This window comes from Bemisia tabaci, chromosome 3, assembly GCF_918797505.1.
Source record: "Bemisia tabaci chromosome 3, PGI_BMITA_v3".
In the NCBI taxonomy this organism is placed as follows: Eukaryota; Metazoa; Arthropoda; class Insecta; order Hemiptera; family Aleyrodidae; genus Bemisia; species Bemisia tabaci.
This window is the reverse complement of record NC_092795.1, coordinates 12,376,958-12,392,485: the sequence shown is the minus strand read 5'-3', so window position 1 is coordinate 12,392,485 and position 15,528 is coordinate 12,376,958. Positions and strand designations below refer to the sequence as shown.

The 15,528-nt window shown below is 33.6% G+C and overlaps 1 protein-coding gene across 5 annotated transcripts in view; it reads right to left on the bottom strand.

Moving 5' to 3' along the window:
* Nucleotides 1-623: 623 nt before the first annotated feature.
* The window catches only part of ftz-f1 (ftz transcription factor 1), a 193,693-nt gene continuing 178,788 nt past the window's right edge, over nucleotides 624-15,528 (bottom strand). For all 5 annotated transcript variants that reach the window (XM_072297755.1, XM_072297756.1, XM_072297757.1 and 2 more), the window contains 4 exons: nucleotides 13,567-13,825; nucleotides 12,278-12,378; nucleotides 11,267-11,429; nucleotides 624-10,324 (listed from right to left, as the gene is read on the bottom strand). In XM_072297755.1, the coding sequence (XP_072153856.1) occupies nucleotides 11,283-11,429; nucleotides 12,278-12,378; nucleotides 13,567-13,825 (507 nt within the window). In that variant the 3' untranslated portion in view covers nucleotides 624-10,324; nucleotides 11,267-11,282. The remainder of the gene's footprint in view (nucleotides 10,325-11,266; nucleotides 11,430-12,277; nucleotides 12,379-13,566; nucleotides 13,826-15,528) is intronic.

Genomic DNA, 15,528 nt, shown 5'->3' with positions numbered 1-15,528 from the left:
GAACTTTCGATTTTGACCCTGAAATTTCAATCTCTGGAATATTCTGCTCACAGAGAACACAAATGAAAGTAGTTTTCAGGAAATTATGTTGACTAATTTTCAAAAGAAATAATGAAGTATGACAGGAAGTCTGCAACGTTGAAAACAGAGCTTTCGTATTTCGGCCGTTGATATACTACAGGGTATAAGGAATAAATTGTGATGGCATGAGAACTATAGACACTTCTGAGAACGTCTCTTACACACCCAATGCCTGAATACTTTCCCAGTTGAAGATTTTTGAATAACAGGCTAAGTGCCAAAAAGTTAACTTCGAGTTTTTCACAATTATTTTTATGGAGTAGAATTTTAGTCCTAATTTATCTTTTATTTTTTTTATTTTTTCATTTACGTTAGTGGTAAACGCTACCTTCCAGAAATTATACGCACTACTGTAGTATTGGTGGGACTTGGCTATTGTGCAGTCTTTTATCCTTAGTGCTTACAATAAAATACGCAGTAACTCAGTTTTCAATTTTTTGGCCCTTAGCCCATTAATAAAATTTGCAGTTGATGTTGGTACAGGATTGTAACTTGAGACAATATTTTAGCACTCATGAGAATAAAAAATTAAAACTCGCAGGTACAACGAATACTTAAATTTTATTTATTTTATATTTAATATACTTATATATATGTTCATTTATATATATAAATATATTTACTTACTTATTTACACATTACAAATTTAACATGGTACTGATAACTTGTCTTGGTAAAACACAAGTTCTAAGTGAGGTAACGAATTCCTTATACATGTAATTTAATAAAATAATAACAAATAAAGTTAGAAAAGATTAAATCATAAAAAATGATATTACATAATTACTTCAAAATGATGTACATAGAAAGAAGGAAGGAGGAAAATGAGAGAATACTTTACTAGCTGGTTTGACTCAATATTCACTGAATTTTTAATTACTCTTGTTATAGCTTTACTTGCTGCTTTTACTTGCATTTCATTTTACAGCCGCAGTTACATAGCAAATGATGGAAGTTTTGTTATGGTATTGGCCAAACAATTTTTTTTCTTTTTGATCTAGCTGAAAGGAAAAAATTTATCTTGCTGTCGCTGTAATAAGAAAGTCCCTCATATTTATCCTTTTGACTGCTTAGGTAAATCACACATTTCAAATTAAATGAGAGGACTGAATACATTTAAAATAAAATTAGTGTTTGTGATTTTTTGTTTCAAAATATAAGGTTACTTCAATCTTAACATAAACAATTTGACTACTTTCTTTAAATCCAATTTCTCAAAAGAGATCCTTCACTTAAAAGACAATTTGTAAATTGCTTAAAAGAATGTGAACGTTGTCAAATATTTTGAAAATTTTATGAGCAAGCTTTAAAAAAAAAAAAATCTGAATTACCTTGCTGTGGATTTGTAGGCAAGGGAAATTGAAAGAGATTGGATTATGAACTGGGAAGTCTCACAACTTTGGTGCAATGAAATAAAAATACATGCTGGAGAGAAACAAAAGGGGGGAAAATACCTTCAAAGCCAAGAAGTTTTAAACGATAAAATGGAAAAAAAAAGGGAAGAAGAAAAGTAAACATCGATTTGATATAGATTTATTGTATAATCTCAGTGATGTAATGAGCTGTTTTCAATTTAAGGTCACAGACGCACCAGCATAGTCAAATACTTTTCCCTCTTTGATTGCTCTACTTTCCAACTTTATATTATTTTTTCAAAAGGAGATTTTTTTTTTTTTTTTTTTTTTGGCAACTCCTTGGAGAAGGAGCCACAAAATATCTTATCAGATCATCTTGATAGAAAAAAGAAAAATATTCATTTTTGGCGTGATATTTGTTATAAGATAAAAAAGAAAAAAATTGGAAAAAATTGCTAAGTACTGCAGAGCCGCCTGAAGACCAACATGTTTTTACTTGATAGCAGACATTTTGAATGCCGTCAGTCATACTTCTCTTATGCATGTATAAAGCTCGGAATTCCTTTCAAAATGTTATCCTCCCAATTCAGAGCAAAGAACAGGTGATGGAAAAATTGCATCTTGATTTTTAATCTCTGGGAAAATGACTTAATATATCTTCTATAAAATGATAATAAAACCTTTCTGCAATTGATAAGAGGATGCTCTATTCTAATGAGAAAATTCTGTCATTCTGATGAAAAATAAGCAGAACAAATGTGAGCAGAGTGCTTGATTCTTTAATGGCTTCTCAGAATATACGACAAGTGAAATTTTACGGAATTGAATAATGCTCGATAGCAATGAGCAGTGAAAAATTAATTTTGATACCTGTCTCCCCTATCCATCCTATAATTAAACAACAAATGTGATGTTGATTGAAAGGGCATAGGTTTATACAATTTCTTCTAGAATATGAGGGATAAACTCCGATCACAGAGAATAATCTTTTATATCAATGTTACTTTCAAAAGTGAGGAGGAAGGTGCTAATGTGCTGCAAAAATTACTGATGTAGATAACAAATCAAAAACGTAAAACAATCTATGATTGGGAGAAGACAAAATAAAAGAAAAATAATTTTAAAAAAGGGGGAAAAAACGATACCAACTACTGTGCAAAGATTTCTTTGAGAAAATTTGAAAAGCAGAGTCAAGATATGAGTCAAATCATTTGAAGAAGATCAAAAAGGTATGATCAGCTTGTGTTAAGATTTTCTACCATAGTTAAGGAAAAAATAAAATGTATTTACATTTAAACGAGATAATAAAGGTAACCAAGTGGACCCAACAACTTGAGAAAAGATTTTGTAACAGTCATCACATGTCATCCAATTATTTATAACAATGATTATGATTCTACTCATAAAAATAAATAAATTAATAAATAAATAAATAAAACTGAAAAATAGACATTTCACTTTCAATTAATTACACAAATAGGTTCATTTATGTATTTTATGCAGTGTTATGTACAATTATCAACAAAATACAACGCAGTAAAAAGAATTAAAAATTGCTGTATCCATCTCTTGTTAAAGAAAAGTTAGGAGAGGTGATATTCGACGATAAAAATAAATTACATTTTGCTTTCAATAATTCTGGTAAAAAAATATGTTTTGTTGCATGAAATGCACAAGAAAAAAAATATATACCTATATTCATCAACCCTTCTTTCATTTAATGGGGAAAAAAATAAATTATTTCTCTGGTTATTGCCACCATTAGGGAAGGCAGTGAACACAATAGTACGACCTCAACGTAGATCCTGACCAAATGAAGGAAATCCTTGTAACTTGAACTAATATCATCAAAAGAGAATAAGATCCTCAAGATACTGCCCATTGGAGCATAAGTGAAGTTGTTCGGATTTTATGACATTTAAGGCTTAGAAAGTAAGTGATAACATTGGGACTAACTGTTCTTCAGGGAGAATACAAATGGGTCCCCTCCTTAAGGAAAAGAGAAATAGGAAAAAAGAGATGTAAAATCGTCCTCTCTTGTTTCTCAAAGTAGATCTGATATCTCATCAGGTTAAGCATTCTCAGTCTGATACTTCAGTTTTGAACTTCACATTAAATTCTCCCAAGATTTTATATTCCTTTATACTTTGTGCAGAGGAAAAAAGTTGTAAGTCCCTGACAAACTTTAGAAAAAGGTTTTCTGATGTATTAGATAAGCGAATGAGAAAATAGCCAATAAGTAGATAACAAAAAACTTTGACCTTCACACTGGAGGAGAACGCAATTTTAGAGCAAAACTTAAATAATACTTCTGAAAATTCGCATATTTAGCACAAGAGGGAGTGCTTCATTTGGTCACTCTCTAACCGGCCCATAAATGTTTAATATGGTGACAATAAAAAAAGAATACAATGCAAATTGTGAACATTTAACAACACTGAATGAATGAAGGTAAACTAACTAATCCCTCCTGACGAATTAGTCTTTTCATTTAAAATATTCAAAAATAAAACTTTCAAGCACAAAAATATGTATTACCTCCATTTTTAACCATTCAGAGAAATCGTAATTATCATGAATTTTTTCCTGGTTTACGAATTCTTCAAACTTAATTTAACAAGATATCACCGATCAATCTTAAAAATAATGAAGTTCTTATAAAAACAAAATAAACTTGGCTCATTGAAAAAAAAAAGAAAAGAAAATTAGAATAAGAAAATAAATGAAATCAAAATGAAACAGAAAACTGGAATGTGTGATAATTTTAGAGCTTGATTTAAATTTCTCTGTCCTTTGCTTTACAAGATACAAATGGAACTTCCTAAAATCACGAGCAAGTATGTCTACAGTTAAAATGGTTAATGAGACAAGAACATTAACATTAAAGCGATGTTGCTTTTTTAAAATTTTAATTAAATGAAGAAGAGGAAGAAAATTATGGTGGGCATTAGGATATGTTTCATCTCTCACAAACTTCTCAATGAAATGAGGACAAGGAGAAACTGAGTTTTAGATGATCACCATCTTTGACAATACATCTTAAAAAAATAAATTTCCATAAAAATAGCCAACTTTTTAGGACTTGGTCTTTACATGTGATGAGAAAAGGTTACAAGTCATTTGAGTGTAAAACCTGATGTAAACTCGAGATACATCTGAGAGCACCTCCGTCAGAGGAAACAGATTTACTACAGCTTCAAATTGAAGCGTTAAAGATGCCGAATCAAATGTTAGAGGATAAATAGGTATTTTTGGTTATTACTGCTGCGCCTGTAGCCAAACTTCATTCTTATGATTGTAAGGCTGTTAATTTTTGTTTTAAAATGTGCTTTCTACACAGAATTTGATGAGATAGATTAACTGATTACTCATTACGAAAGGCAAAGCTGATAAAATTCTCCTAAGCATTTGAAGAGCAGAAAACAGAAAATTAAGAAGACATTTAAAATTTAAAAAGCTTCTGGAATGTAATACAAATTAAAAGAGTAAACTTAGGAGAGAAAACGAAACACATGGTATCATCCTAGAATAATGACTGAAGATTATTGAAAAATAGTTGTTTACAGGGAGAAAACAAACAGAAAGAGCTGGAAATGAGAAATAATATGGTGTGAAAATTTTTTAGGTATCTCAGGAGGAATAGTCCGTTTTTCTCTTGTCTTTTTCCTTTCTTGGAAAAAGTAAACTATAACCTTCAAACAACTTGTATGTACCTTGCCGAACAGAAATCACCGATACAAGTTCTCCTGACATCATTACATCACAATACAAAGTGTGCAACATTGAAACAATCCGAAACAATAGTAGACTTGAATTCTTTGAGCTCAATCGATAATGCTCCCTGCCTGAAAAAATTTATTTGGTATTAGACCAATACTTTGACTTCAAATACAAATAACTTTAAATGTGATGAGAATTACAGCAAAACCCTCAACTAAATAACTAAAAACAATGCTCCTGCTGAAAAATTTTGATTTAAAATGTTCAATAACATGTGTAAAAATCTTAATGTGATGCTTTAACAGGTCTCAAATGTGATTCGACATTTGGCGAAGATTCTTATTGAATGCACACAAACATGAAAAAAACAAACTGACACATATTTTTAGAATGAGAATGTTCTAGTCATGATAAATTCAGCAATTTGTGGAGCACCCCGAGTTGGAACATTAGCAAAAAAAAGTTCCTTCTGAGGGCTGTGAAGTTTAGCAAAGATGTGGGCATGGACATAATTTCTGAGGGTACTTCGAAGTTCATTTCAGTACTTCCATGAAAAATGAGAGGGAGTAGAATCAGTTTATTCAGCTTTGCAAAGCACTGAAACTTTGGTCAAAGGACATGAGCATCACGATTAAGATCTTCAAGTTGTTTGATAGCTAAAAACTCAATGAGGCCCACTCCTGCTAAGTTTCTGGACTGATGATAAGTATTCAAAGGTTGTAGTAAAAAACTACTTCCTCCTGATAATAATAATTCAGCAAAATAAATTTTTAGATCCACAGTGGAACTTCTAGAATCTGAGACGAGGCTTTCTAAGATTTGATGACGGTGATGAAAAAGAAGTTGTAAAGCTGATGATTGAGGAGAAATATTCATAGAAAATTAGCTTGATACTAGAGAGGTCACAGAGAAAGATAAATTCATTTACATACTTAACATCACTACAACACAGCCTTCTTAAAAGTTTAAGACCTGCCAAGAAATGTTTGTACAAACATGACATGAAATCTAAAATTTCAATGCTTTTCATCCTACAGAATTCAATTTGTAAAGCCCCCTTAAAACAAGTATTTTTCAAACCAGAGGGAATTTTAAAAAAATAAAACAACTAAAATTTACGCGCAAGTAAATAAATAACTTAGGACAAACATGTGGCGATGATCGGGTATCCAAATGAAACTTTAAAACACGCATCACTCAGATGAATAGAATTGTCAAGACAGCATAAGCGTACTTCCTAAGAACTTTTGTTTCTTCAAAAAAAAGAATGAGGAAAAGGTTAAAACTGAAAAGCCTTGGAGAAAAATTAGGCAGGCTGGTGAAACATGTTTAGTGACCAAATTCAACAGAGCTGAGTAGATTCATTTCTACTGAAACTCTGGCCAGATAAGTTAGCAGCTGAATGCTTTCATCTGTAACGCGCATTAGACGTTACACGTATCTGCACACTGCAGTAGCGGTAATGTCCTGGGTTGCTGTTGGAAGGCAGCAGCATAGGCACTTACAAATGGAAAGTTAATAACTGCAAACTCAACTGGCACGAGTTCTACGTCCCACTTTAACTCGAACGACGGTAATCTCTGTTCAACTCTGTAAGTTTCAACTTTTGTTTTATTCTGCACAATAATTTTTGAGAGAAGAAAAGGCACAGATCATTTCATTCAAATAACTCAGACCAAGAATGAAAAGAACATTTTCCAGCATGCATTACTTTTCCCCAACATATTTTCCTCTTCAGAATAAGAGTGATAAAATACCCTCTTTTCTTGTTTACGAATTTGCGATACCCTAACATTAACAATTAATCTTACTTTTAAAAAATAATGATTTGAAAATTGACAAGCAATTAAAATAATTTAATTAACTGAAATTGATTGAAAAAAGAAAAATGGAGATAAAATTAATAATACAAAATACTGCTCAACTACCACATAATTTTTACAAATAATAAATTAATAACTTGTTTGGTACATAAAGTACAACATTATATACATTCTTTGCTACAACTAACATGAAGATGTACAATATAACGAGCATTGAATAAAGGAAATTTTAAAATCATTGAACAGTTGGGGATCTGAAAAAACAATCCACAAATTTTAGTACTTCTCTGCTTTCATATTTACCTTCTTTTTTCCCCCTCTCTTCGTAATTCTTAAATTTTGCATTAAGATTTTTTGGCTCCTTATAAGTGGTGAAGAAAAGAAATTTGAAAGTTTGTCGGAAGGAATTCCACTAATTAATTTGTGATTACTGTCCAATAGGATAAACGCCAATTTTAGTCAATTTTATCAACGTTTATCTATTTTATTCCTTTTATACAAGTCTAACACAATACTGGTTGGACAAACGAGGCTTATGCCCTAATCAAAGGAAGAAGAACAAGAAGAATTATAGTACTAAATTGAGTCTCTTCTTTTGAAGGAATTCTACATTGACGCATAAAGGATGCAATGAGTTTTCAAAGAACCTGTGGAATTTCAAAAGAAAAGGAGCACCAGAAATAATGGTAGTGAAAGATCTGTCAAGACGGAAAAAGAGAAAAGGATTTTATAATTTTATCTTTCCTGCCAATATTTTAGTAATAGGGAATTATTATTTATTGCAAGCTTTTGTTGGAATTTCTTTTGATCAGATTGATTAATTGATCGATCACTGAAAGAAATCGGAAGAGAGAAAAAGTATTAAAGAAAGTTGACAAGAGACAAAATATATTTTTTGTGAAGATGTAAGATGATTTACAGAAAGAGGAGGATTATTGAATACAGGTATTGCCTGTTCAGAGCAAAGAGAAATCACAGAGCCATAAAACCAATTATCACTTCTTTTGTACATCAACATCTTATATAAAACAGCGAAGGAAACAAGGGATAAATGAAAATTACAAAGCAAAAGAAAGGTATCCCTGAGTTCAATTTACAAAGAAGCAAAATCTATAAACATCTGATTTTCGGAAAAAAAAGAAGAGAAAAATATGCAGACATCATGATCTTAAACCCTGCATATTGCACAAGATAAATTTTCCCACCATCAAATTTTGTAAGAGGCCAACTTCTTATTTATTTATTAATTAGTTTTACTATCTTACACAAAAAGCTCTGGTTCCAAAAAAAAGGAGAAAAAAAAAAATTTATCACATTCGCTACGAGACAGACAGCACAAAAGAGTTCCAAATTTTTCCAATGAAAATTTAATCCAATAAAATTTAATGATTAATAAAAGTGGTGTTCTGCGAGGATTTACAAGAAAAGTAAGCTTCACTCCAGAAATTTATAAGCACTTTTGCCAAGAAAATTAGGATGGAAAAGGGAACTTCAAGATGCATTCATAGTGTTGGCAAATTAATATCTAGTTCTGGTGCTGAAATTTTAAAGGGAGAACAATTCGAAGTAATGAAAGCCTTGATAAGAGTCCATGGCATAGAGAGAGGGAGGGTTTTTATATCAGGACAGGGATGGCCATACCTCTATTTTGAAAACCAGTGCCGACTAATTTCCTTACTTTATTGCCTTTGAAAGTTTTCTGTTAGTTTTTATTTTTACATAAAAATTATAAAATTTTCCGAATGCCAAATTTAAATGAAATAATTGCCTACACCTAGAGGTACGAAAATCATCTTATTACATAAAATGATCCAAAGCAAGATAATAAAAAAAACAGGGATGATAGGCTTTTAAAAAACACTATCAAGAAAGGCGATAGAAATGTTCAAAATATTTTCAATATTAAAAACATTGCAAACTCAAACTGTCCCACATTCCATGTTTGCTTCACAAAAAAACTCACCCAAGTTTGTTAAACCAAAATTGGGGTGCAATAGATTAAAAACAAGGGGAGCGAGAAAGTAACAAGAGTGGAAGCTGCTACCTTTCTTTTTTTAAATTTCATTGGGCTGATCCATTTTTCAGCATTTATTTTCATCAGCTTGAGCTGAATGAAACAGCTGTTGTAAGAGGAAAAAAAATTACGAAAAGAGTAACTGACAATTCAAAGAGCGGGATACATGCATTGTTAGTTTTGGGATAGAATTATAGCCAGACCAATTGTTAACATATGCCCTATATCTGAGATTACTCTATCCATCCAATATTTGAATTTTCTTTCTTTTTATCATGATGATAAAAACCACAGCGGAACACCATGAGCTTCCAAAAACAACATTATTTTGCAACATTAATCCATAAAATTAAATGAAACCAACACTAAAGCAGGAATCCAACAAACAAAACTCAATGTTCATCTTGAGAATACCATGTTGACCAAAATTTAGTGCGCATTAAAAGGTTATTATAGATTTGGGGCTTTCAAAGCTGGAAAAGCAAAACGCCCTAGAGTTCAAATAGGTGTGAGTGACGCAACAGAATCCGACAGATGTGGAAAAATCAAAATGTTTCAAAATAAAAAATAATTTGATCAAAAATAGCTGAATGATGAGACTAGCTCACCATAACATCGAATAAATTATTTTGTTATTGTGAGAAACATTTCTCCAAACTGAGCAGAGTGAGGAAATATGAGAAAATAATTTAACATTGTAACAAGTGACAAGGATAACATTTTATAGACAAAATTTACAGGAGCTGCTTTTAAAGAACAAGTGATAAGAAAATATGTACATTCAACTCTGGTAAAAGGTATTAGAGAGTCCTCAACATTGAAAGTACCTTGGTTAAAAAACATGAAATTTCCTTTATTCAAGCAAATAAATAAAAATAATTACATTGATGAGGATGAAACAAAAAACAAGCACCAAGCTTCAGAGAGTTTGAACTGTATAAAAATAGATTTTTCTTCAATTTTACAGCTTCTAACTTTTCCAAGGATCATCTGTTTCACACACATTTCTCCTTTCAGTTTAAAATAAGTATTTGTCAAATTATTTTTAAGCTGTGTTGGATGAGAACACAAAATAAAAAAAATACATTCTTTATGTATCTAAATAAATAAAACATATTGCACTGAAAACATTGAGTGAATTTGAGCCAAAATTCAGATCTAGGCCAAGCGTGATTCATGAAGAGGCAACATTTTGATTCCTTGCACATGGTAACTGGTTACCCAAGTATGGTAATTCTTGAAACTGGTAACCTTGGCGATCAGCACGACAACTGACCTGCTGTTTCATGAGCGAGATCATGGCAAATTTTCTTGCCTCGGTCAAAGGCTTCCTAGAGAAAGAGAGAAATATCGGTCATATTGAGAAACATATAAAAAATATTATTAAATTTTCCTTATTCCTGCAAACATTAAAAAATGTCCTTCTTTCCTTAAATTGAGGATTATTGACTCATTCCTTTACCAGACATGCTGTTACTAGCGAAAGTCTTAGAGAAAAGGAGGATCCCTCAACATTCATATTGAGAACTGTTGGTGCTCCAAATCTCATGACGTCAATGGAACTTTTCATCTTCAGTTTTAATTTCAAAACCCTCAAAAAGAAAACAGAGGTGGTGGAAAAAAGGAAGGCTGCTAAAAGAGTTGCTCTGAGGAACCACTATCGGTGTCGATAATTCATCTCACAGTTGAGAGTCCATGTGAAATGAAAAAATATAAAATAAAAAAATGCGACTCTCCATTGACTTATGAATGTGTCATCTCCTGCATGTTGATTTGATTCTTCATGGAAAAGTAGACCCAGTGACAAATACAGACTCTGGAGGTTCAGGTACATAAAATCTCATTTGGCACTGAAATGTACAATCTCAACTATGCAGGAATCTTTTTACAGAAATGAACCATCTAATTTACATCAAGCTTCGAGGCATCTGTCCTTTCAATTTTATTCGGAAACTAGCCCTATAAATACATCCTTCTACTTCTAATTTAGCTCTTTCTCAAAGAGCATACAGAAATTCAGCTTATTTGGAACAGAAAATTTGGCATGATGATTGATGTCAGGAATATCTAGCTACTTTTAAAAGTTCGAAACACTCAAGATGCACCAAGCTTGTAAAAAGCATATCAAGGAATATGCCTTGTCTTTCATTACCAAAATAATGATGCGGAAAAGAGCAAGTACAGAAAAGTGGAGTGTTTCTATCACTTGCAACTTTAGCATGACATACTGTTCAATACATAATACATTACATAAAAATCAGCAGGAAACTTACTAGATAAAAAGGAAGCTTATTTCCTCTTTGCATGAAGCATTTCCATGAGAAGAGTCTGAGTTGGTGCTCCACCCGTACAATGTTTATGATACAGATGCTCTTCGCCATGATTAGCTAGTTCATGGATCTCCGGTAATAATGCCATAAGTTTTTCAAATTTATTCTGGAAAAAAATGAAATAAGACATGACAAAATAATGCAAAAATTAAGGACTTTGTATAAAATTTGAGAATTTCACTAGAGTTCTAATTTTCGTTGATGAAGCGTGAAAGTGCCATAGAAAATAATGACATTTTTCAGCTGGAAGAAATCATTTCAAGGTTATGCAGTGCCTTTTGCTGCTTTAAACCAAATTTTCAGGGTTGGGTAAGATTCGCAGGGGGAAGCTTTGGGTAAGCTTTTCCAGGTTTTGAATGACTTTCTGAGAATTTGCCATCCTATTCTTACCACAGTTTTCTGAAAGCATGCACCACATCACTTTTCTGAAATTACCTGGCAGCATCCTTAAAAAAAATGGAGTCTGCCCCCTTATCAGGAATGTGAGTGGTGAGCTTGGAAAACAATTATTATGATTGAAATAAATTAAGATTGTACTCATCCTAAATTTTGTGAAACATTTTGCAGATACAAAGTTTCGCCGATGGCTCAATGCCCTTGCTTGGTTAATGAGGAAAAAATAACGATGCTTTAAAATTAAAGAGCTTTCCAATCAAAAAATCACATTACAGAAAAATGCACTTGAAGTTTTCAATATTAATTTTTTGCCACTGATGGTGACTTACATGAGAAAAGTGGAGTCAAAGCTCCACTGTAAGTCACTGCCTAAGGCTAGAGAACATTTATGGGAACTTTAAAATGAATTTTTCCTAAACACGATTTTTTGCAATGGGCCCTTCTTCTGGAAGGTTCCTCAATAGCAGGGCCAAAAGTACTTATACAAAGCAAAACTTACCAACTTCTGATGATTATTTCTATGAGTACATAGAAATAATCAAGTAAAGTTAATCTTACCTGAATATTGGGATAGACTGTGGCGCAATAATCGGATAATGCGTTTTGAACCTGCTCCTGTCCTTCTAGAACATGCTTCCGATTCATCAAACCACGCACTTCTGTGAACATCAATTTAAATTTTTGTCAGTTCATGGTTCCGGAAAAATATAATAAATAAGAAAGAATATAAACTGATGATATAAGTATGATGAATGACCAGGAAGAAAGAAAAATTCTTAGAAACATTTTGAACATGTTGAATTGTGATGGAATTTAAGACCTTAAATTCATTCAAAATCAAACTCCCGTCCAATTGAGTTCCCATTTGTTTATCCAAGTTGATTTAAATTTCTCGAAAAAAGTTGCTTTCCAGCACTACCGTCCTCTCTCCTGCACTCATGGTCACATATGAAGCAGAATATCTAATTGGCTGCAAAAGTTCGATTTACTTAATTCATTAAATTGAAAATGGAGATATGAAGAAATGAAAAAATAGAAATAAGTGTCCAACAATAAGTGTGAAGTAGTTTCATTGATAATAATGATGTGAAATGCATGTGATCTGCTAGATTTGGAAATTTGAAGTATATATCAAAGCTGAAAAAAATGGAAGCTCAAAAATCCTTACAAAAAAATTTGAAGCTAAATAATTGCAATACAATCTTGTGTTCATTCCATGCTTTGACACCGTGATTACTTTTGTGTTGTGTCATTACTTTCAGTCAACCAAACAAAAATTTAAGTACAGGCTGAAGAACGTTAAAGCTAACAGCAGGAAAAACCATCTTCAAATCAGTTTCATTTTTTTACTTGACTTAACATTTCTACTTATAGGTTTTCTTCACTTTCCGTGAGACATAAGTAAACCTTGTTCCCAAGGGTAGGTACGTTCTTCTGTTCAATTTATTAACCAACTCTTATTTCCCCTTCCCCTTGCTCCCACTTCTTCTCTTCTCACCCAAAGTATATTTTACAGTGATAGAAATTTCCTGACCATGCGGTATGTGGATAGGATTGTCATCCAAGATTGACAGTTTTAAGCATTTGTTAAGGACTATGGGGCTACGGCCCCTGACCGCTTCGCGGTCCAACCTCTCAAAGCGCTTCGTGCCTCAGACTTGACACGTTACGCTTTAATCTCATAATTTTATATTACAGAGTAAGATTTTTTTCTCGTAACTAGACAAGTCTGAAGCACCGTTTAGCTGTTTTGGAAATAGTTTACTATTTTTTTCCTTTCTTTAAAATCAATATTTCCCGATCCCTGGAATAGGTAGGTAAAATTAATCACTTAGAAAAATACTAACCGTGATTGAGTAGTAAAAGGAACTTGACACAAATATAATCAGAAAGATCAAACTTGAGGTCTTGCAATTTGTGCATGACTTGGGTAAAATGATCAGCTAATGAGCGGACTCCGAGGAGACCCAGTGACAGGAGGTCGAACTTTTGACCGTTGTGCAAGGTCGTTTCATCTGGTAAATTGTTGTGCATTCGTTGATGTATGTGATCCAAAACTAACATGTCCGACCAAGAATGTTGGAGTAGTTTCATTTGGTCATCCACCTGCAATCAAACGATGAAAAAATTGGTTAAAATATTGTCTTGATCATACAATCGAACAATATTAGAGTACAAGTAGTTACACATTGAAGTACAGAATCGCGAACTTAAAAACGCGCCTGCATAGAAAACATCTGAGCGCTGTTCTACCGTGTTGAGGAAGAACGCCGTATGAACATTCGAGAATTGCCATATTTACTTCGATAAAACGTTTATTTTAGATTTTCAGAGTCTTAAGGTGAAATTGCGAACAAAATTATCTGAAAAATTGGGAGGAAAAAATGCATAACTTTACTAGAAAATTCGCATTTTATGAAAGGAAAGGCAACGCCTGAAGGTCCATACGGCGTTTTTCCTTCGCATGGCAGTGGTATTACGAACGTATTAGAGCTTTCCCACTTGTTTTTCTTCTTGCGATGGTTTGAAAATTCATTTCTTCGGATTTTCGTGGCGCGGCAACCCTGACAGAGAGGAGACGAGTGGGACAATTCGTTGCTTGGCTGACATAAGAGAGTAACTACACTTAGAGATGAGCCCGGGAAAGCACTGAGGTATACGGACGACAGGGTTCACCGCGCAGTGCAGTTAGGTCTTTACGTCAGAAGGGCGACGAATTCATCGGCTTTGCTTTCAATTTCGAGACGCAGAGCAGTGCGCACCGTCAACCAACCGGAACGATCTGAGGTCACGTGTTCTCCTTCGATTATCGAGCAGGCACGTAAAACTCAACAAAACCAATAATTTCAACTTGGCTGAAACAAGACGGGCGAGTATCCTAAGAAACCTAGTCACATTTCCTTGCGGCAGCAACTTTTACACTTTGGACCCTCCCCGTGTTGGCTGTCGAACATAACTAAACGCATGTATCCACTTGGGATATCCACGTGTATCCATTCGCTTCCTTGCTTGGACGCGAGTATTTTTCTTCTTCTTTTTCTTTTTTTTCGTATATTTATTCCGTCAAAGTTGTGCAGTGGGGTCCCCAGTGGTATGCCCGAGAAGTCAGTATGCCCAAAAATAAGGAATGGTCGGATGACCTCTGGTTTAACTGTTCCCTACAGCTCCTGCTTGCGCTGAAAAAGATCGGTGGAGTAAGCGACAAGCGACTCTAATGCGGGTTAGGTACTAAAAAGAAGAAAAAAATAATTAAGTCATATTTGGATTACATTTTGCAATAAAGAATCACTGTTTTCGGCCCATTTTAGGAACAACTCACATGCCATTGGTTTCCCCATGCAGATATGGGAGAGCCAGAGATAGCGGTTCCTTATTGCGAAATGTAATACATTTAAGGTCTAAGGTGTCAAAGTCGATCATTGCAGTCCCTACTGTGCCTAAAGGCAAGCCAGTATACAAAAAAAAATTAAAAAAAAAAAAAATAAAAAAAATAAAAAAAAATAAATGAAGAAAGAAAAAAAAATTGGATCGTCCTCTCAAGTAAAACTGCTGCCTGAAGCTCTTGCCTGCGCTAAAAAGGTCGATGGGATAAGCGATTCGAGTGCGGGTTAGGCACTGGATAAGGAACAAACGACCGAAAAGACGCGCGGCGAGGCGGGGGCTCCGACAGGAGGGAGGCGGGGGTGCGGGGTGGATCGGGTGACGTGACGTTGACGTGCACCCCATAAATGAAACCCGGACGGGATGAAATCGAGGAGAAAATGGGGGTGACACGGAAAAGTCAGCGGCGGCGCGGCCGGCGGCGGGGG